The following is a 23,831-nucleotide window of genomic DNA, read 5'->3' as shown; positions in this document are numbered from 1 at the left end:
CAAAATCCAACTTTTCGATCAACAATCTTAAATGTGGCCCAAAACATTTGAGCAACGATAACATTAGGCAGCCGTTATGCCTTTAAAGTAAACCAATAGAAAATGGCCATGAGCGAGATAAAGTAAGAGGCTCCCAGGAGATGCATTCAGAGCATAAGACTCTTGGCCCAGCAAATAACATCGGTCTCTGTTTCAGCTTCCTTCATTACCTGAAGCATCAGGTGGACAGGATGTCGCTCCGATTTACAAGCAGGTGTTGGAAATAATTAATACTAACATTTTGCACTGATGTTAAACCACTCCAATAAAACCAGCAACCTAGTTCAGGTTCTTACAAACTCAGTGAGAACAGTTTTGAGCATTTCACATATCAAAACTTTCATATATTAAACATGCACCGGCAATCTTCAATTTCTCTTGAGCACTTCGAGAAACTCCAGTAAATTGTGAGGTAACCTAACATGCCAGGACAAGACTTAATACCTAACTAGGCAAAATTATCAACTCATGTCAGTATATGATGTCAGCACACTCAGGTTCCCAATATTCATTGAGAAAATGGCAACTTTAATCTTCCAAGGCCCTATAACAGCAGCACCATATCAGAAAACTGTCAGAGCTAAAAGAGATGTCCATCAACAAACTTCACAAATTTATCTCAGGTTAGGTCAGTCAAGAGAATCTCTTACTTTTTGCTGGCCTCACAGACATCAACAATGTTGGAGAAGAGGTGGTGATGGTCCGTTTTGTTAATGATCTCGCTGAGCTCGTTTGAGTTCTTGAAGAGACGGACAAGGATCTCCAGACTGTGTAAGTAACTGTGCTCTGATGAAATGACCTCAAATATGGCCTGAGGGATAGAAACGTCATTTAGGCATTGCATTACAACTGTCCAGTTTCAATTATTACACATATCACGCTCATATTCCTGAGGATCTCTCCTAGCTGACAAAAAGCAGGATAATAACAGGTGACAGCTGACACAGAAGTGAAAGGAACTGTCAAATTCTCAGTACCTTTTACATATCTGGAACTTTTTTTTACATATCTAAACTGTACTTGCCAATGAACATTTACTATAACAAACATGTATTTGCAAAAATACAGTAAAAACGGTAATATTGGGAAACACAACATTACAATTTAAGATAACTGTTTTCTATTTTAATATATTTTAAAATTTAATTTATTCTTGTGACTAATACAAATTCAGAAGAACAACATTTAACCAGCATAAACAGCAATAAGAAGATATGTTCTGTAACAATGTATTTTGCTGTCACTTTTCATCAATTTCATGCATCCTTGCTGAATGAAAGTATTAATTTCTAATAAAAGAAAAATCTAAATGAAATCTCACTTTGTAGAATAATGTTTTTGTTTTGTTTTTCTTTTAAATGTCTTTTTTGTCCAAGTTCCTTTATGTTCAACCTTTATCAGCCCAATGTGTTTGGAACAAATATGACTTGTGGAATTTAATGAAAAACCAACAGAAAAAGTTCAGGGATACACCTGTGCAAGGTCATATTTCAATGGTTTATTCAAACTGGCAAGTGACAGGCTCCAGAGAAGCAGCAGAGAATTCCATCCAAAATAATATGTATCTTATTTAATACGAGCAAGATTAAAAAAGAGAGAATGAAAAAGTCAAGAAGGCTGACATGTGGAACCTTACCTCTTGTCTCTTTCGTTCTTCTTGACTTAACGTCTCAAACTTTCCACTTTTTTTAACCTGGAATACAGAGTTGAGGATATAATGTATTAATTATACACAAAAAACACCTTTCAGAATGCATTACACTAATGGCCAGATTTACTAAAAAGGGCAAATTAATGCAGTTCCACAATAGTGCAGATGGTAGTGGAAAGTTCTGCGAGTGATCTACTGACAAAGCGTAAGTTAAAGAACACAGAGCCTGCCAGATATAATGAACAACACCAATATACCAAGAGCAAAACAAATTAGCGTAGGGTCTCAAACAAGCAAATCTGATAACAATCTGTGCTGGTAATCTACGAACAACACAGGCACAAAAATGATTAAGACAACATGATTTTTGGGCATTAAATAATGGTGCAAATACCTGAAAATTACCACAAACCTTAGTAAATGACTTTGCATAATTTGTTTAAAAACTCTCTTCCCGTAAAATTTGTGTCTGAAAGTCCTACATGCATGTCATTAGCAAATCCTGACAATAGTATTTTAACATCAACAGAGGGTTTGTGCTGGGGCAAATTGATAGTAAATCTGGTCCTAAGCATGAGAGTCAAGGTTAATCTTCTTCCAGTGGTTAGGACAGATTGCTTTTATAACAACTGCAAAAAACGTGGCTGAGTTCACAGTCACTGTTTCAGACTGAAAACAGCATTTGCTTACAGGTGTGAGTGTTTCAATGTTTTGTTCAACTGCTGAAGTCACAACTGTACTCAGGTAACCATAGCAACAGAATAAAAGATGGTCCAGCAACTTTTGTTTCAACTGACAGCATGTTATTTAATAAATGAATCAAACCGAACCCTGAGTTTATTTAAATTTAAAATATCCAACAACAGCTTTAAATGTTTTGTAACTAAGTGCAGAGAGAGTATGTATGCAAACTATGCTTCTGAACTTTAGGGGGGAAACGCACCTCTCAAGCAATTAGACCATGTATGAAACAAATAATTATTCAAGTTACCAAACACTGGTTAACTATAGCTGTGAAATGTCTTCATCATATCCAGAATCAACAGTTACTGAAGGTCACTGGATATGATGAAGTCTGGACAAAAATATTTCAAACCTAGAAAACTTTGGGCATGTAATGTCATTGTTGTTTGTTCATATAAAACAGTGATTCCCAAACATTTTCGTCAGCCAAACCTCTTAAAATAAAATATTTAAGTCAAATATCTCTGAGGAAGTTAATATTTCAAATGATTTATCATCACATTCTCAATGTTTACAGTTCTCTGATGTTGGTTAATGGTCATATTGACATGCAGGTAAACAAATCAAATATTTATATTTTTAGTGTTCAAGTGTTTAATTTTTTTTATTTATTATTATATATTTTATTTTATTATTTTATTAATTATTAGTTGTGTTGTTTTTTTTATTAACTTACAAACCCACTATAGTTCCAGTCCAATTAAGCCCAGTTTGGGAAACCCTGATGTAATGTAAGGTTTAATGCTAATATGATGCTGATATCAAAAAAATGGAATGTATTTTCTTTCTCTTTTCTTTTTAATATCAATATGGTATGTTTAATGGTAAGGTTTAATACAAAGTTATCTAAAAAAAGTAGTCAGATTATATTACCTAAAATGAGTAATCTTGATTACTGTAGGTTACTAACTACAGCTTTCATCATGTAACCTGTAATCAGTAATGAACTACAGTTTGTAAGTAATCTACTCAGCTCTGGTAAGCATTGTGACCAATTACATTGTCACACAGATTCGGCCCTGTCACCCACAGACCAACTTTTCGAGGCTGAATACATCTTGGATAAATCTTGATACATCAAATGGACTAATGTCGGGACGAAAAGCTGTAAAGTAAAAGTGTCCTGAGTCTTGCTCGAGGACACTGTCGATTACAGTTAAACCAGTTGACTTTATTGCATTTCCTCCAGCAAGACCACAAACACCTGAGGCACAATCTGATAATTCTTACTCAGGTCAGGAAAAAAAAAAGGTAATAAAAGCATTGTAGCGCAATTTATTTCACACTAATATTGACCCTTCTATCCCACATCCTCTCTCAGCTGCTACCATCAGGGGTCGCCACTGAAGAATTATCCACATAGCCATTTGGCACAGTTTACCCTTCTATCAGAGATTACAGAAACTACTAATATATATATATATATATATATATATATATATATATATATATATATATATATACACACACACACACAGTGGTGTGAAAAAGTGTTGGCCCCCTTCCTGATTTTTTATTTTTTTTTGCATGTTTGTCACACTTTGTTTCAGATCAAACAAATTTAAATATTAATCAAAGATAAATACAAGATGCAGTTTTTGAATGAAGTTTTTTATTATGAAGGGAAAACAAAATCCAAACCCACATGTCCCTGTGTGAAAAAGTGCTTGCCCCCTAAACCTAATAACTGGTTGGGCCACCCTTAGCAGCAACAACTGCAATCAAGCATTTGCGATAACTTGCAATGAGTCTGTTACAGCGCTGTGGAGGAATTTTGGCCCACTCGTCTTGGCAGAATTGTTGTAATTCAGCCACATTGGAGGGTTTTCGAGCATGAACCGCCTTTTAAAGGTCATGCCACAGCATCTCAATAGGATTCAGGTCTGGACTTTGACTAGGCCACTCCAAAGTCTTCATTTAGTTTTTCTTCAGCCATTCAGAGGTGGATTTGCTGGTGTGTTTTGGATCATTGTCCTGCTGCAGAACCCAAGTTCGCTTCAGCTTGAGGTCACAAACAGATGTCCGGACATGGTCCTTCAGGATTTTTTGGTAGACAGCTGAATTCATGGTTCCATTTATCACAGCAAGTCTTCCAGGTCCTGAAGCAGCAAAACAGCCCCAGACCATCACACTACCACCACCATATTTTACTGTTGGTATGATGTTCTTTTTCTGAAATGCTGTGTTACTTTTACGCCAGATGTAATGGGACACATACCTTCCAAAAAGTTAAACTTTTGTCTCGTCAGTCCACAGAGTATTTTCCCAAAAGTAATGGGTTCATCAAGATGTTTTCTGGCAAAACTGAGATGAGCCTTTATGTTCTTTTTGCTCAGCAGCGGTTTTCGTCTTGGAACTCTGCCATGCAGGATCTTTTGGTCTACTTCTCTTTGTCAGGCAGGTCCTTTTTAAGTGATTTCTTGATTGCGAACAGGTGTGGCAGTAATCAGGCCTGGGTGTGGCTAGAGAAACTGAACTCAGATGTGATAAACCGCAGTTATGTTTTAACGGGGGGCAAGCACTTTTTCACACAGGGCCATGTGGATTTGGATTTGTTTCCCCTTCATTAAAAAAAACCCTTCATTTAAAAACTGCATGTTGTGTTATCTTTGATTAATATTTAAATTTGTTTGATGATCTGAAACATTAAAGTGTAACAAACATGCAATAAAATAAAAAATCAGGAAGGGGGCCGACACTTTTTCACACCACTGTGTGTGTGTGTGTGTGTGTGTGTATATATATATATATATATATATTTCTGCCACACAAAAGGAAAGCATTTTGAGAGTAGTGAGCAAACTTGAAGGACAAATGTGACAGTGAGAGACAGAACTAGGAGTGGTGAAATGTCTGATAACAACTCCACCTGGACTTCTCTCGTCCAGGTTCCTGTACAAAGCTGCCAGAGGCACTAAAATAAGTAGATGACGTGATGTAACATGACCTCAGAATATGTACCTTCCCATCTCTAAACACCTCTCTGAATTGCTGTAAGGAATTGAAATATTTCTGAGAAACCAAGGAAAACCGAAATGAAAAGCAGCAGAGGACTAAGGTTTTACCACCAGTTTTCCAGGGAATATGGATGGAAGAGAGCAGCAAAGAAGTCTCATGACTGTTACATAATTTATGATAAAATGCTCTTATTATTGTAAACACCTGTGCATTACAAAAGGAATCCAGCCAAGTCAACAAGTCTTAACACATTTTGTAATTTCACAATCCCATGCCACCATAACTCTTTAAACACTCCAAGAATACTGCTGACACTATGGCTTTATTCTGTAAACTAAAACCCTCTCTACAAATATTAGTATTGACTCTGGTATCTTTACAATAATCTTGTCCCTATAAATTTGTCGCCATACAATTTATAATTGATTTGCAATTTGTAATTTGTAACAGTGCTACCCAGCACTGATCACACTGTAGAGGGTTGAGTAAACATTGAGCTTACCATATTTCATGATCCATTGATCAATGTTTATATGTGATTAAAAGCATAAGGGTCATTCCACAAAATCGGTGCCTTTTCCAATTGGAAAAATTAAAAAATAAAATAAGTTTAATCAACATTTTTTTTAAAATTTTAACATAACAATAACAAGCGTTAATAGATACTATAGTTTTATTAGAAGTATGTGATACTTTTCACATATATGAGCAGCATTTCAGTGCCTCTTTTAACTGTGATTGTTTCAAATTTCAGATTTTTATATATATATTAGGGATGCACGATATGAAAAATTTTAACCGATACCGATAACCGATAATTAAGTCCTTCTCATGGCCGATAAATTCATATTTTTATATTATAATTTTCATATAATCTGCAGTTTGTGCACCCGGGAGAATACAAAATCTAAGATTCACTGATTAAACTGATATTTTAGTAGCTCTGGCCTAACTATAGCAAACATCAGTCCTGACTCTTCAAATGTTTTTTATTTTTTGTGTAAGGCACCACAACACTTTGTAACAGAAATGGTTTAACAGAATTATGACAGAACTATGGTTTAACTGCAATTAACAACTCATTAACAACAAATTTATATTCAAATATTTCATGCATAAAGAAATGCATCTATTCAACGTTTTTAGTGCACGAGGATGAGAAAGTTATATAGTCTTTAAGCAGTGTTGGGAGTAAGGCGTTACAAAAGTAATGCATTACAGTAACGTATTACTTTTTGCTGTAACGCAGTAGTGTAAGGCATTACTAATCAATTTTCAGTAATATTTTACTCGGTACATGTTCAGTAAGGCTTGCATTACAACACACTTTTAGCCCCCAATTATTATTATAATTTTTTTTTATTTAATTTAAAGTTGGGCTCCTACTTTTTTATGTCCCTAGGGCCGGGCTTCGGGCCAATATTAACATCATAGTTCAGACGCGGGCCGGGCCTCGGGCCTGTTTTAGGCTTCTCCTTATCTTTATATTTTAGACATCCATCAATTATTGATGGAAAAAAAATTGCCGCGCTGGTGGAAACAACATGAGTCCGTGCTGCCGCGACTGTCAAGAGCGACTCGACGGTGTTTAGTGTCCCGCAGCAGCAGCGAGCCGTCAGCACAGCCGAAGAGTTCTGCTTCAAATACATGCAATAAAGCAAAAGCCCCAGCAAAAGTAATTACCATGAATGTGTCCGGGGGAAATAGTAAGGATTCGCCATCTCCTCGTTAGACGTGCCTTTAGAGAGAAGTGAATCTTCACGGATAACGATTGTATTAAATAGTTTTTGTTTTTATTTATTTCGTTAAGTAGCAATTTAAAGCTTTCTTTAGTTATATTTATCATGTCTGTGAGGCAAGTATTTCGGTTCATTTTTGTGAACGAACAACAGTCGTGCATCACAGATCAGATTTCATTTATCACCTGAGGAGAGTGAGTCAAAAAAGACAAGACGATGGCAGAAGTGTTTCAAAACGAAATGTAAAAGCACCTGTTTTAAAAATATTTTTGGATTTTGAAAAGCCTGTTGACCTGCCATTTATCTAAGGTGATATTGGATTATTTTTTAAACATTCGTTTCTCATTTAGCCTATTTGGTTCCACAGTATTTGCTGATTTTCATTTTATTTAAACTGTGATATTTTTCCCATTATTTTACATCAAGGTGTATGCAGTCCGTGCCTCAACTTTCCATCTCACTAATAAACGTTCTACGTTTTATAATTATTTGTTCTTATAATTATTATTTATAATTATGTCTTTACTGATTTTCAGTTTTGTATAGGCCTACCATATTTAAAATTTGTAAGTTATCTGTTATTTTATATTAGGCATATAGCATGGTGTATTTTTATTCGTTTTGTTAATAAAAGTAAGCTATATGTTCTATGTTGTATTTTGTTGGTGCTTGAATTGAATTCAAGCAATTGATGCCGAATTGCCGTTAATTTAAAAGTGAAAATAAAATGCGCACAGTTCTTTTACAAGCTATTTAAAAGCAAAGGAAAGCGAGGAAAAGAGAGAAGACTCAAACGACGTCCACCCCCCATACACCGAGGTGATACCGGTAAGGTGTTGACACACGCCGATTAACCAGTGGGAAAATTTCCTCACTGTCACAACCCTACTTGATGCCTTGATGACGCTAAGCCAGAGAGAGACGTGCACTGTGCTTGTCATATTATCACAACTATACAGTGTTCTTAACCACATAGTACATATTTTAGGTTTCAGACATTTAAATACACATAAGTACTAGTAAAACAATACATTTAGAGCTTGTAAAATGCACATAGATGTCTATGGAAGTAACAATAACAATCCATTCAAATTTAATTTGCCGATGTCTTTTATTCATATCAGATACACAGTGCAAGTAACTATAAAGTTTACTCTATTCTTCTCCCAGTTCTCCGGCCACTTACTTACATGTAACTCACGTGCTGTAAATGCGACTGATAGGACTCTCTGAACTGCAGCGCGAACAAACATGGTGGCGCCCATCTCACGTTACAGATAACGATCAAGATCATTTATAAAGGTGTTTAAATGACAAAACACACTCATTTAAACATATGTGAACCGGAATATCGGATTGTCCACGACATGGTTAGCAAGTCTGCGAATATATTAAATAAAAAAGGAAAAACGAAATAAAAGCGATCCATCTGTCATACAGTGTTACTGTGGCCACGGTGTGTCACGTGACAAGCATGATGCGTCGCCATGGAAACAGTAAGGGGAAACGTTCTAAAACAACGGTCGCCTTAAAAAAAAAAACTCACTCTGAGGGGACTGCTAGAATATTTTAAACTTACCACTAAAAGGGTTAAAATATACTGATCTGGTTCAATTATTAGGCAAGGAAGATGATCAGATCTTGGTCTTTCTGTGATCATCTGAAACCAGACCTAGATTTTGACTTTCTTAAACATTGCAAGACTGGGGTGAGGGTCTGCAATTTAATTTACATTAGGGATGTAACGATTCACTCAACTCACGATTCGATTCACAATTTTTTTTTTACAAAATGAGATTTAAGACAAATTATAAATGAAATGTGTCCTTTTATTATTGCTTGAACAAAATGCTGCACGTTTCTTTGTGAAACTGAAATATAACACTATAATAATATACTAATATAGCACGTGCATATTATTGCTCTTTTTTTGGTTTTGATTGCTTCTATTGTCCTCAAATTGTAAGTTGCTTTGGATAAAAGTGTCTGCTAAATAACACAACGTAGATATAATGTAAATGTAAATAACAAAACTAAATTGAAATTTTAAAACAAACCCCAAATTAAATAAATAACACAAATAAAGGAAATCTCTTCATATAAACAAAGGCTTTGTCTGTGCTCTTTCCATTTAAAATTAGAGGCAACCACTGCATTTTAACAAAGACTATAGAATACACAAGACGTGTCACTCGTATAGATTTGAATGGGGAAAAATGCAACAATTAATATGGCCGCTCAATCGCAGGAAGCCCCGCCTTCTGAATGAAAGAGCCAATTGCTAATCGGTAAAGTCAGCGCGTCACTGCAGCTGCTGTCAGAAGTAGAGATCGACCGATATATCGATTTACCGATATTTTCCCGATATTTAAGTATTTTTCCATGGTCGGATATCGGTTTTGAAATAATGGATTCACCGCTAAACACCGTTTTGAGAATTGCGCGCAGGATCGCAATTGCAGCGAATCTGAGGGGAGACGAGACAACAACAACAGCGTGCAGGTACTTGATTTGCTGTAGTTAGTAAACCATTTAATATTACAGTCATTAATGCACAAATTAGATGTATTACATAAATGCCTGATATGTAGTTTATGCAACTTGGCTCTAAGAAATACGATAAATAAGATACTCTGTCAAGCCCTGTCCCTATAAAGATATAACTTTGCCTGAAATAACATAGCCATGAATTAGCGCATGTTGGAAATAAAAGCGCTGAATTTAATTCTCTCTCTGTGGTCTATTAGTCTCGTGAAGTCGGAGTCACGTAGATAATCAGTCAAGTCCTCTCCCAATAAAGACGTAACTTTGCATGAATTAAATAATACAGCCATGAATGATTGCATGTTGGAAATAAAAACGCTGAATTTAATTCTCTCTCTGTTGTATATGCTCATCATTAGTCTCGTGAAGCTGCTTTTATATTGCAGTTCACTCAGTGGGCTGATGCTCAATGCTCCAGCACGGCCACTGCATGTAACTTTTAACAAGATTCACTTTTTTGAAGCACCCTAAATTGTATTAACACTTACAATATAACCATTATTTTGTTTATAAACATCTAAATTAATACAACTCTATGGAAATTCTCTGCAATCGATCGCAGTTTGAGTAGCCTATAGTTCTGTGTAAATGCACAGATAAACCACGTTGTCAGCAGCATAATTTAGACTAGAGCATGCCAGTTGAGAAATGCAATAAAATACAATGCTTGTTATATTCTAATATTCCAGAGAATATTATTCCGTGAATTAACATTATCCAGTGAATTATTCTTCACTCTTTAGCCTATTAAACAGCTTATAAACCTACTAAAACTGTAGTTAAAAATGAAGTTGATATGACTCCTGTCCTTTATTTATTTTCTCCATTTCAAAACATTAGACATTCTACGTTTATTTTGCTTACTGCTAATATTAGTGTTGCTGCTAAAGCTTTTTATAAATAAAATGTTTTTTATTATTGTAATACGAAGATTAAATTTAACATGACAGGGCTCTAGACTGCGACCAAAATGGTAATTTTTTGCGAGTTAAAATTTGACGTGGTCGCATTTGTACGAGTGCATGGTCTGCGCTGCTCCAAAGCGTCTGCTTCATACAGTGCGCGCTGCCAGCCGCAGCACATAATAGCAGGAGTCAGATTACACTGATCACATGAAGAGAGGTGCTTTCAGCGCGAGCGCTTCGTGGGTAGAGCCTGGTTTATACTCGCCGCGTCAGCACAAGCGTGAAGGTGCGCGTCGCGGACGGAGCGCAACGGACGGTTTTCAAACTAAAGTAAAAGACCACTTCTTAAACCAGAGAAGGTGAACATGCTGGTGTTCTTGTATAAAAAAAAACATGCAAGTCAGAGACAGCCAGTTTAGTTTTACTTTTCTTTTTGTTTTCGTTTTGAGAAGCTTGTTATCTTTTCTGTTTACCCCACGTTACGCTATGGAGGCTTTCCTTAATTTTTTTATATTTTTATTATTTGATTCCTCAGTGTTTGCTAAACATTCTGTAATTTATTAGATGTATATAATACAGCATGTGATGTGTCCTGCCATGCCTGGTCTTATTAGTTTTTGTTGATAAATGTTATGTAAGCTAGTTTGTCATTGTAACCTACTGTTTTATTGTTGTTGTGCTTTTTAATTAAGAATAACAATGAATCCATCTTTTGTTTTAGTCTTAAAAAGTGAAAGGTGTGTAGATAAGCAAAACAGACAATTATCTTTTCTTGTAAAATGTGACACCAAGATCGCAAATTTGAAAGTGAAAGCGCACGAAAAAAGGAATTCCTGTTCACAAAATTTAAATTACAAATAATACTGATAAAAAAAGAACGAGTTGAATGTTGAACACTTTCATTACCATATAAATAAACTATGATAAAAGTTCATCAGCATGCATTGGTTAATCAAATGTTGTAGCAAAAAAATAACCCCCCCCAAAAAAACAAATTGCAACCAAATTATGTGCTCATGCGACCAACTGAGAAAGTTAGTCGCAAAAGTGAGATCAGTGGGAAGAATGAGTCTAGAGCCCTGAATGAAAGACTGCTAATTTTCAAAACATTTTTTGTTAAGATGACTGACAGGAGGAAAAACCAAAGTGAAGTATGGACTTACTTCATGCAGTCATTTATTTACTTTATAACAGTAAATAAATATCGGTTCTGCATATCGCTTATCGGGCACATAAACATGCAAATAATTGGTATCGTAATAAAAAATCAATATCGGTCGATCACTAGTTAGAAATCCCGGTTGCTATAGAAACAGTCAACGCTCTGATGTTTCCCCATACAAAGTGATAGGAGCTGCTCTTGGATGCCTGAGAGGCGTTTCAAAGATGGCCGCAGAGTGACATGACTTGTCTTAAAGAGACTGTGATTTTAATCATGATCCAAACAAAGATGCTACACACATTCAACATGAGCAGTTTTTAATCTAAATTAGATTGTATAATTTTGAAATTTGAAGCAAAAACAGAATGGTCTGACTTCAGTTTTGTGAAACTATACATAAAAAAAATATCTGCATAAGAAACAGCAGACGAGCTGAATGAAACGCAGATTCACTCTCTGCCAGCACGTAGCACTTAAAGTGTTTCCTTGGTTTCCGCTGTAAACAAAGCAGGACTGCACTTATTAGCTGTAATATGCATTATACAGAGGCAAGATGAAAAGAAAAAATACCATCTAAACTTTTCTAAAGACAGTAAGTTCCCCTCGTACATACATTCATATAAACTCCTACTTCTAATTGTATCGTGATTTGTTTAGCATCTCAACCAATGAATCGTCACATATTTGAATCGATTTTCAACCGGCTCGCTGTTAATCGTTACATCCCTAATTTACATGGATACATTATTGACAATGAATTATTGAGAAAAAAAAAATTTGTTTTATTGAGATTGATCATCCTATCCTGGTCATTAACAACAACAGCAATAGTAAATATAGCTGCAAGCAGCAATGACGGGGCCAAGCACTCTAGCGGCAAAATGAGGAGCTAAGCATAGCATGGAGCATCAGACCAACTGCAGAAATGTGTAATTGAAGCCATTTAGGATTATTTTCTTCAAAACGGCTGAAAAATCATAAACCTCTGGTAATATGATTTATTGGCTTATCACGTTTGACCAACAGTTGGCACCGTTATCAAATCGATGTGGTGTGTTCTGTGTGAGGTGACAATGGCACACAGAAAGTTTGGTGTCGTTTTGGCATCATGCCTCAAATTCGTTGTTGTGGTATGTGAAAACTGTTTTGTCTATCAACACAAAATCCATAACTTTTTTCAGAATGGTCTGAAGATGGTATGATTCGATTTTGGTGAAAAACGGACCAACGGTCTAAGAGGAGTTTGAAAAGCAGGTTTTTAAAGAAAATCAAAAGGGCAGAGAGGAAGTTTGGCTGACTATGGCAACATTGGTATTACTGCCCTGGCCAAATTCCCTCCACTGGCCCTTATCAATCATGGCCTCCTAGTAATCCCCATTCACTTGATTGGCTCTATGACCCTCTCTCCTCTCCACCTGTAGCTGGTGTGTGGTGAGCGCACTGGCGCCGTTGTACTGTGGCTGCCGTCACATCATCCAAGTGGATGCTGCACACTGGTGGTGGTTGAGGAGAGACCCCCACATGATTGTAAAGCGCTTTGGGTGTACGGCAATACACAATACATGCGCTATATAAATGCATCATTCATTCATTCATTCATTAATTCATTCATACTGTTCTCAGCATGACCCAAGGAATCTATTAATATCAGTCTCATTACAATAGGCAAAATTCACAAAAATCTATGAGCATTTATTTGACATCTCATTGTAACTTTTGACCACAAGGTGACACTATCTCAAAACTTTTTGAGTACTTTCAGGTCATGGTCTCCATGGTACAAATAAAGTTTCGTAATGGTACACCAATACATTTGTAAAATATATAATTTTATATCATAAAACTCTATTGTAGTCAATGGCAATTTCATGTTTTGTTCAATTATAGCGCCACCAAGAGGCACAATCCTACCAAATGTTTTATGTGTGCTTAGAGTGTGCCCATAGATATGTGTGTCAAATTTGGTGAACATATCTCATTTTGTTTTGGAGTTATGGACATTTGTATGCAAGTAGATGAAAAATTACTGACTGTCAAATTTGTTTGCATTTTTGTGCCACTTACTATAAAAATTTTGGCAACTGGGAATTTTTGGTCAAACCACTGAGAAGTTATAAGCAAAAATAGCCATTTTTCGTATCTGCTGACCACTAGGTGGCACTATGCCGAAACACTGCAGGTAGCCTCAGGTCATGGTTGTTATAACACACACCAAGTTTGGTCTCAATACGTCAAACTGTTGCGGTGATATCACCTCGCATCCATTTTTGCGTGCTTTTCGTAGAATTTGTACGCGCATTATTTGAAAACTGCTAAGCGAATCATCTTGAAATCCATAAATTTTTACCAGCATTGATCTGAGATGATCTGAGCCAATTTAGGTGAAAATCGGACGAAGTTAGTTCTAAAAAGTAGGTTTCACGAACAATTGAAAATAGCGCAAAAACTAAACTTAGCGATTTTTGAATTTCATTCGACCCTGCTTGAGCCAAGGATTCAGAGGAAAAAAAGTTTAATTTTGTGGTTTACGGTTCAAAAGTTATTAGCATAACATGAGTGAAACTTTGGACAAGTGGTGGCGCTACCGAGTTTTAGTTAGAGACTCCAAATTTGCTGTAGTTAGTATTGAGACTGTCTTCTATCAGTGTGCCAAATTTTACAACTTTACCGCAATCGGTCTATGGGTTGCCATAGACTTCCACAGCAGAAGAAAAATAAAAAGAACGCTAACAGATACAATAGGTGCCTACGCACCTTCGGTGCTTGGCCCCTAATAATACTAACTAAAACGTAACTCATGCTCATATGCCACTGAATGATATATGCATTAGCTTAAAGGGATACTTCACCCCAAAATGAAAATGTTGTCATTAAATCACATTAATCAAGAATGTACACTGCTTGCGTACAGTGGATATTCTCTAAAATGGTGCTACGCTGAAGCAGAGGAGACGAATTGTTGCTTCATTAAATTCAGATTGAACCACTGATGGCAGATGGACTATTCTGACGATGCTTTAATACCTTTATGGACCTTGACAGTGCAATTTACTATGCAGTCAATGGGACAGTCACATGCCTCCCGGTTTTCATCCAAAATATCTTAAATCGTGTTCCGAAGACGAATGAAGCTTTTACGAGTTTGGACCGACATGGGGGTAAGTGATTAATGACAAAATTTTCATTTTGGGGTGGAGTATCTCTTTAAGTTGTGACCTTTATATCCAGGGTGACCTTTAAAAATGTTTGCATTTTATACAGACAATCTTTAAAAAGAGTGTGACACCTAATCTATGTAATCCCTGTTACCCAAATGTCAAAACCTGTTACCCTGAAAAGTAACAGGGATGACAGTTACAGGTTTAATAATTAATAATTTGCAATAATTTGCAATAATTAAAAATAAAATCGCATAATAGCTCAACTATTTATAGTTGTACTAATGTTAGTATGCATCTAAATTCTTATCTGCACTTGTATGTGTTTATGTATGTGATGGTGGTTTTACAGTAGGGCTGTGCAAATAATTGAATGCGATTATCATTCGCATCTCGTCAGTAAATATATCACCTGCGATAATGAACGCGATATTGCGTAGCTTGTCAGTGAACTACGGCTCTGTGTATTAAATGCTGCTCCATCTGAAAGCATGTGATGGAGATTTACTACTAATCACAAAACTGGCTTCACTGACGAGATGTGCATGATAGGGCTGGGTATTGTGACCAATTCTGTGATTCGATTCGATTCTTATTTTTATGGTTTCGATTCGATTCGATTCGATATCGATTAGCTATCAATATTTCATTTAAAATGTTAGTTTTGCAGACATGGGATCCATATTTTGATATAAATGCTGGTAACTGAAACTCTCCTACTTAAGTTTTTTACTGAAATACACATCTACATTAATAATAGGGTGCACACAGGGTGAACCGCCTTCTTGATCATGGTGTTTCCCCTGCCAGGTAAGTATATCTATAGATGGTGACACCTTCAGGACGAGAGGTGAATATTCATATCCTCTTACGTGAAGCACGCGCATTAAGAATCGATTCGGGGATTTCCCGAATCGATATCGTTGCGTTAAACTGAAGATCGATTAAAATCGGAGAATGGATATTTTTTACCCAGCCCTAGCGCATGATAATCACATTTGATTATTTGCACAGCCCTATTTTACAGATGGATACATATGATCACCATACTTTAAAAGTGCATGTCAGCCCTATTTTACAGATGGATACATATGCATCACCATACTTTAAAAGTGCATGTCCTCCTGCCAAAGCCAGCAGTCCACCATACAACCCTCTACTCCAGTCTCATACACTTTCCCTTCTTCCGTTTGTACACTTTGTCCTCTTTTTTATGTCACTCCACAATATTTCAGTTTTTTGTTTTTATTATCGTTTCCCTAGAAATATATTTTTCTGCTTTGCCTCCCACACTTTTTATGTTTACTTCTTTCTTTCTAGCATCCCTCATTCTTTTGCTCTCTCTTTCTGCTGGTGGTTCTTGGTTCATGGCAATCTAGAGTGATCCAGTTAGCTTCCCTCTTAATCTTAGCTGCATCAGAACATTTCTGATATAAAATACCAGGATGTTAGTAAACAAATGCACTGGGGAACTGAATTCCTAAATGGAAAATAGCATTAAAGCTATCCAGACTGGATTACATAATTCCATAACTGGAGTCACTCTACATTTCCATCTACATATAAAATTTTTCCATAGGGAAGAATTCTCCAGTATTTGCCAAGGAACTGGCACACTGCCTGACCATTTCCCAAAAGATGAGCTTATCCCAGCCCACTCTTTCTCTTTCCCTCCCACATTTGGATAAAAACCACCTGCTTTCATTCTCTCATACTGTGTGAAGCAAAACCGGGGCTGGGACACTCAGCAAAACAGAATTGTATGACATTCCTTACGATATCAGCATTGCTGAACGCTGAAAGGGTGTGTTGAAATTCAAAAACAACATTGTGTCTATCAAAACTCAAAAAAAGTGCCTATGTGCCTCTATAGTTCCTCACCACACTGAGTTGACTCCAAGAAGTACGGATGGGTTTGTACTGGACCACAATGCTTTCATCTGGCTGAGGTTCTTTATGTTCAGCGTCCTCATCGGAATCGTTGTGAAGGGCTTTCTCTTGGTAATTCTGGTACAGAACTTCTTCCTCTAAAAAAATGAAACACAGTGAAACTGTGACTATGAAAACATCCATGGAAACGGTCACCTTGTGGGACAGTCTGAACTACTGAACTTTTTTTTTTGAGGATGTTCACCTAAGTCTCTGTTGAGTGTACTCTGTATAAATAACACACAGAAAGGTCTGGAGGATGATCAATGCTTACCCTCACTGTCAAATGTCCACTGAGTCGGGAGGCCTTTCTTTCTCTCCACATTCTGCAGGAAACACAGGTGATTGATTAGTTGGGACTGACAAATGGGATTTTATAGGAAACAGTGGTCCTTAAAACACACTTTAATTAAAAATGTATTAATTAATTAATTAATTAAATAAAGTATACAGTATACACCCTTTTAGGTACACCTGTTCATCTGCTTGTTAATGCAAATCTCTAATCAGCCAATCACATGGCAGCAGCAATGCATTTAGGCATGTAGACATGTTAAAGACAAACTGCTTCAAAGTTCAAACCGAGCATCAGAATGGCAAAAAAAAGGTGATTTAAGTGATTTTGAACATGGCATGGTTGTTGGTGCCAGAAGGGCTGGTTTAAGTATTGATCTATTCAGATTTTCACGCACAACAAACAGGTTTACAAAGAATGGTCCAAAGAGACGACAATACGCAGAGAGCGGCAGTTCTGTGGGGGCAAAAAATGTCTTGTGCATGCCAAAGGTCAGACTGCTTTGAGCTGATAGAAAGGCACCAGTTACTCAATTAACAACTCATTACAATCGATGAATGCACAAGAAGTTACAACATGTTGAACTTTGAAGAAGATGGGCTGCTACAGCAACAGAAGACCACAACGGGTGCCACTCATGTCAGGTAAGTACAGGTTCTACGGTCAGATGGATCTAAAAAAAAAAAAATAGCTTTTTGGCAGCAAACACTCAAGTTGGGATGGTGCACACAGAGATAAAAAAGTACACCATGTGTAAAATCAAACAGATATAAAATAAATAAATCAAAGCCTGACTGTCCCTGCTAGACATCATATAATGGATCGAGGCTGGATCTTCCAACAGGACAATGATCTAAAAACATCAAAATCAAAACAAAAATGGGTTGCTCTGAAGGGTCTGGAGAGATTCTGGATAAAGGAATGGTCTCTGAACTCTTGTCTTCTCCAAACTCATCAGGAATTAGAGGTTGCAAAAAGTATTGAATAAAAGGTGATGATTAATGAAAAATGATTAATTGTGGTCAATGTGTATTACTTCCCAGATGTGCAATGCCAAATTTTCTGGCGAATGTGAACCAATGAATTTGTGGAAGTGAATTTGTAAAGTGAAATAAAATGGACCGAAAATTGCAACAATAAAAAAAAAAAAAAAAGTATTATATCAAAATAATCAAATATTATACATCACATTTTTAAACAGATTGAATATTTTGGAAGTGAACTCTAGAAGGTGAATAACAATTATTGAATTTTTAATCATGAAAATGTGTGTGAGATGTTTTGAATTGAAATATTCACACCTTAAATATACAACTATGTTGGATTTTAATCCATAAAAATGCAAGCCCTGAAAATACAAGGCATTAAAATGCAAGCACTGTTAATGCAATGCATAATTTTTTCAGTTAGTGCAATTCAACGTGCTGTTTTGTTTCAAAGACATTTGTCATTATTTTCGTCCATACATTAGAGAACAACTGACCAATACATAAGACAGTTACTTGCTTCATGAATGAATTAGTAGTTTGAAAAAAAAGCAGCTGCATAATGACTCGTGACTTTTCATATTTTTAGCTAATTTATTTTTAAAATTATGCTGCTGTCACTTTAAGACCGAACACAGTTTTACACATCTGATTACTTTTTGTTAATTTTCACTTCACCTAAGATATAACCGACTGTGTTTACAAGTATGCATGGGTTATTGTGACAGGTATTTTGAATGCATCTATCCATTCAGGTGCACGGAGACTCTTTGTTCTTGAATAGTTTAAAATCACGTGAACGTTAAAAATGGCAAGACTTAAAAACACATGCAAGTTATAAACTTTATCTCTATGATGGTTAAAGTTTGCAACTAATCTACAAATCCATGGGGCCTGGGGCTTGTACCATGATGGTGGCTGAAGAAACTACAGGGTTACAGTATTAGTTTTGAGTTGACAAACTAAACCATTCCAATCCGGCTTTGTTTGTACGATGACACTGATCATCAACTTCCTCTGTCAACTCAGGCTTTGATCCTGAGCTCATTGAGTGTGTGCACATGAAAGTGTGACATCAGTAATGAACAGCCAATCACATGCCTTGAAAGTGTGATTCACTTCTCACGACAAAGTCATATGTAGTAATATTTAAAACTTTATCTATTGATGCTAAAGTTTATTTGTATTGCATATTATCTGTATATATTTATATTCATTTCAGATAAAAGCTTAATTATTATTAATCTAAAATGGCTTGTCTAATGGATCAAGAGTATAAGTCATATAAAATAATTATAATAATTAATTATCATTAAAAGACAATTTTATCTGTAAAAATTGTTTTAATTATCGTGTCCTTTAATTTGGAGCAACAGAAACTGGGGGAGTGACTTTGTGTCAGAGATGCGTCACTCTGCTCAAAGCTGTCAAAATTCAGTTTAAGATCTCTAAGCCAGAATATGCAGCTTAGCTACTGAGTGTAAAGGCTGGAATGCATTACAAAACTTTTAAAATCTGAACAGATTTTTAAAACACTACGCATCATACACTTAACGAATAGCGTAGAGGAAAATTGGCCATCACACACTACATGACTGAGGATGATACACTAGCAGACTTTGAAGTCGTTCTGATCACAACAAACTTACGCAGAAATGTGCACCTTGTTGCTAGGAGAATGCTTGACACATGAAAACAATATGTGTTCTAAAATCAGCTGAAAAAATCTAACATGTTTGATATCCTCTGAATGGATGGATTCAAAGTCTGAAGCTTTCATACACTACGCGGTTTTCTATGGAATCTGTCAACTCAAATCTGCAGACTGACTCTGACTTTTGGCAACTAGTGTCGACTTCCCTAGACTGTAAATCAGCGGAAATCGGGGCAAAAATCATGTAGTGTAGTCCAGGCTTAAGCTGCTATGGCAATGAACACAACTAAAAGCCAAACCACTTTCATGGTGCCTAAAACCCAGAGTTGGCGCAAACTAAACTGAAAATTATCTGGCTAGCCAACAAAAACCGAATTCAAGGTACAGGTCCCTGATTTGTATGGATTGTGGATCAACTATGATCCGTTAAACTGCTACTATGTTCGCAGTGTCCTGTGTTCTCCAGATTTATATGGCACACAAGGAACGCATTATTATGTTTCCCAGGGAATGCAGTGCCTATTCTAATAACTCAAAAAATAAATTATCATATGGTCTTGGATAACTAATGCACTGATCTAATTCTCTAACAATGATTTCATGACAGCCCTCCATAAAGTCTACCTTCTCAGCAACAAGTAAATTAATTAGTATTAGTAAACAAAATCTCAATATCATTTGTTTGTCAATATCACACAATACTTTTAGCCTGTTATCTCAAGTTTAACCACTACAGAGACATCATAGCCATTAGCCAGTGGCAGGAAGAAGTAAAATAACTTTTACTCAACATTTAGTGTTCAACTCACTTTGCTCTTGGATGGACTCACACAAAACAGTCTCTCCTCAGCGACTCCTTTCAGCACAGGCTGGGACAATCGTTTAGCCTTTAAGTCTAAAGATGGCACATCTATATCTACGCCACTGACCATTGCTCGGCGATACGATTTGGAGCGCTGGCCTCTTGTCAGCAGTCCTGCGTTCTCATCTCCATCCAGCTCATTCTCCTTACTGGTGGAGAAAGAAGACCCAGTCTCAAACATGCTTCGCGGTCGGAAGGCATTTTTACCAGTGTCCAAAAACTTCTGAGAGGGCTTGCTGAGGCGTGTGTCGGAGACCAGACCCCTGGGTATGATCTGCTGGGTGCCGATCTTCTGCGCTGCAGTACTATGGGTGCTCAGTATGATTGGGGAAGAGGGCTGCTTGCCCTCTAGACCCTGAGGGGACTCTGAACTCTGCCTTTGCAACAAGATGCCCACTGGCCTCTCAGCAGGGGATGGGGTGCGGGGTGTGGGGGGGTCTGAGGGGAGGCTGAGGTTGGAGGAGATGGAGGGGATGCTGGAGGTGGAACTGTGAGATGGGGAGCTGCGAAGGTCGATGGGAAACCCATGGGCATCCTGCGACTGGAGTGGAGGTGAACATGTGAAGTTCTGAGGTGATACAATATGTTTTGGTGAAACAGTGTCTGGCGATGGAGATGCATTCCCAAAAACAATCTGATCTCTTTGAGAGGTGAGAGTGAACTGACTGGAGAGACGTTTGAAAGGCTCTGTTATGTCATGCCAAACACTGAGGCCATTCCCATTCTTGGTGGGCAATATTGTTGTTTTAGGGGAAGAAGTAGCCTCCTCATCCTTTTCATCATGCGATTTCGAGAACTTAGACAGCGAAAACCGTCCATTCGATAAATATCCAAAACTGATGCTCCGAACAACCCTAGTCTTTCTCATGGGTTTGTTGAGAGTGTGTTTCAGCACTGTAGTGTTTGGCGCAGTGGTGCTAATCTTCTCAGCCGGCTGAGTGAGAGTGAAAGTACACCTATCATCCACAGGAAAGTCTGTCATGAGAACTCCATCTATTTGGTAACTGAGCGGTCTGGGCTTGGGCTTCATGTCATTTTCATTCCGCCTTTTCCAGAGAGGAGTGATATTGTTATTAGACAGGTCCACTTCATTGCCAAGATCCATAATAAGTCCATTCATGTCACTCAGCAATCATTATGACCCTTGTCTGAACCGAAAGGGAGAGGAAAATGTTACATGATTGCAAGTTGAACTGTGCCCTGAAACTATACAGATCACTTAATAACATCAACTTTAAAAAAGAGACTTATAAGGATAGTTCACTCTAAAAAATAAACATATACTCACTCTCATGTATTTCCAAACTTTCTTTGTGACTTTCTTTACTTAAAAAAAGAACATTAGATTAGTCCCAGTTGCATTCGCTTTCATCGTATTTAATAAAAAAAAGACTTTAGTGATAAGCTGTCAATCACTAGCATTTAGCATAGCATGTATCCGTTCCATAGAAGAAAGTCATACAAGTTTGGAAAACGTATGTTTTGTTGTTGTTTTTGTTTTTTTCTTTGACAGTATTTTTACTTTATGGTGAAATATAAATTGTGCGCGAGGATGCACAGTTTTATCATCCACGATTATAAATGTACAGGTTAATGTGGTTTTAACTTCGTTGAATAATGAACATTGCTGAGTATTGCTGGTGGATGCATAAGTCTGCTAAGTATTTGGAAAAATAGTGAAAACAAACACCCGTCATCGTGTACACAAGATTCATCACGCGCGCTATCGTTACCGTAACTCTCTAGTGGGAATAGCAAGTGCTCGAACCTAAACTTTAAAAGATTTATAAAGAAATGCAGCATACCTCTTTGTGAAGATTAACTATAATCCTGCTCTCTACTCTTGTTTTCCTGACTGCATAATTCCAGCGTGGTCTTTTTTCCCTCGAAAAATTAAAATTAAAATGCTCTAAACTCCAAAAACCACTTTTGCGGTCTTGCAGTCGTGTGTGTTCAGCTCGAGACTTCAGTAGTGCAGTAAAGTGGAGGTTTGGCAGGGCAAAGAGCTCCCAAGTTCACGTGACGTCATGTGCTCGAGGATCGAGCTAGTGTGAGTGGCTGCCTCAGCTCAGACACTCAGTGAACTCTTAAGGAAATACTTAATAAACTAAACCAGTTGTAGTTTATCCTAGTCATTCTTAATAAACTAATTTGTGTGTAATATTCAGTGCTTCAATATATAGATATAGTCGTGAATAAGTGAATTCTTAGCGCCATCGTGTGGAGCTTTGGCAATGTGTTCAAAGACTTAGTTTTACCAGTTAACTTTAAGTTTATTTATTTGTGCAAGTTAACATTCCATTCAGTTGTTGTTGTTTTTTTTTTTTTTTTTTTGTTTCTTAGCAATCAACATATATTTGTGACTGGCATGTTGGATGGGTGAGTAAGGTGGAGGTTGTTGAAAAAACAACATTTCTAAAATGGAGAGTGCTATTTAGACAAGTAAAAAAAATTGTTTTTAAGTATGAATAAATAAAGAAACATAGATTTATGTTAATCTCTGTAACTGTTGCACTATGAATTGCTGTGTTATATATTGCTTGTCACAGTAAATGCTAATAAAAATGTCTTAAATGATCACACAAAACCTTGATGTGTTATGCTTATGGATATTTCAGTTTTTATAGTGATAAATTAGGTATATGAGCTGTTTAAGCCTTAATATTTAATTACGCAATGCATCCGGCAGCAGTGCTTAAAAGCATGTGCGCTGCGCTTCCGAATGTAAAATGATAAATGGCACAAGTCGCTTGATCCATTCAGATCAGATGTGACATCAAATTGTTATAGTCGAGTGATATGAGAACATTAAAGGTTCTGTAGTGATGCTGGCTGAAAACAGCCACGACTATGGCCGTTTCTCAATATGCGTACTTGTCTGTACTTGTGTTCTTGTGGACTTGTGAAACGTCATCAGTCGCTGCCGAAGTACTGTTCCAATTCAAAGTTCACATCTAGCCAAGTCCAGTTCAAATCCCCGGATGTGTTCTTGATCCGCCCCTTTTACCGAGGATGCATCGAGAGGTGACTTGTGCGGACTTGATACGGGCCATAACCCAGAATTCAGTTCGTCCTCGAGAGTTCGTTCTTCTGAGTCGAACTTGGCAAGTCCAAACTCGAAAGGACGGAAGTCCAGACTCTGCGAACTTGGTATTGAGAAACGGCCTATGTAAACTGCCAAAAAACGCTGATTCATAATTACTTG

General features: G+C 36.9%; 1 protein-coding gene across 5 annotated transcripts in view; it reads right to left on the bottom strand.

Annotated features, from left to right (window-relative positions):
* The window catches only part of LOC306843130 (rho guanine nucleotide exchange factor 26-like), a 70,117-nt gene extending 47,456 nt beyond the window's left edge, over window positions 1-22,661 (bottom strand). The window contains exons 1-7 of one of the 5 annotated variants that reach the window (XM_079374417.1): window positions 22,432-22,661; window positions 21,915-21,947; window positions 20,574-21,774; window positions 17,104-17,155; window positions 16,782-16,927; window positions 1,676-1,732; window positions 690-850 (exon numbers count right to left, since the gene is read on the bottom strand). In XM_079374417.1, coding sequence (XP_079230543.1) covers window positions 690-850; window positions 1,676-1,732; window positions 16,782-16,927; window positions 17,104-17,155; window positions 20,574-21,746 — 1,589 coding nt within the window. In that variant the 5' untranslated portion in view covers window positions 21,747-21,774; window positions 21,915-21,947; window positions 22,432-22,661. Of the gene's footprint in view, window positions 1-689; window positions 851-1,675; window positions 1,733-16,781; window positions 16,928-17,103; window positions 17,156-20,573; window positions 21,775-21,914; window positions 21,953-22,431 lie in introns of all 5 variants that reach the window. The other 4 variants (XM_079374418.1, XM_079374420.1, XM_079374421.1 and 1 more) reach the window with 4 other exon arrangements.
* Between the last annotated feature and the right edge of the window lie 1,170 nt (window positions 22,662-23,831).

Source organism: Barbus barbus, assembly GCF_936440315.1.
Source record: "Barbus barbus genome assembly, chromosome: 23".
NCBI classification, from domain to species: Eukaryota; Metazoa; Chordata; class Actinopteri; order Cypriniformes; family Cyprinidae; genus Barbus; species Barbus barbus.
This window is presented reverse-complemented; position numbering and strand designations above follow the sequence as displayed.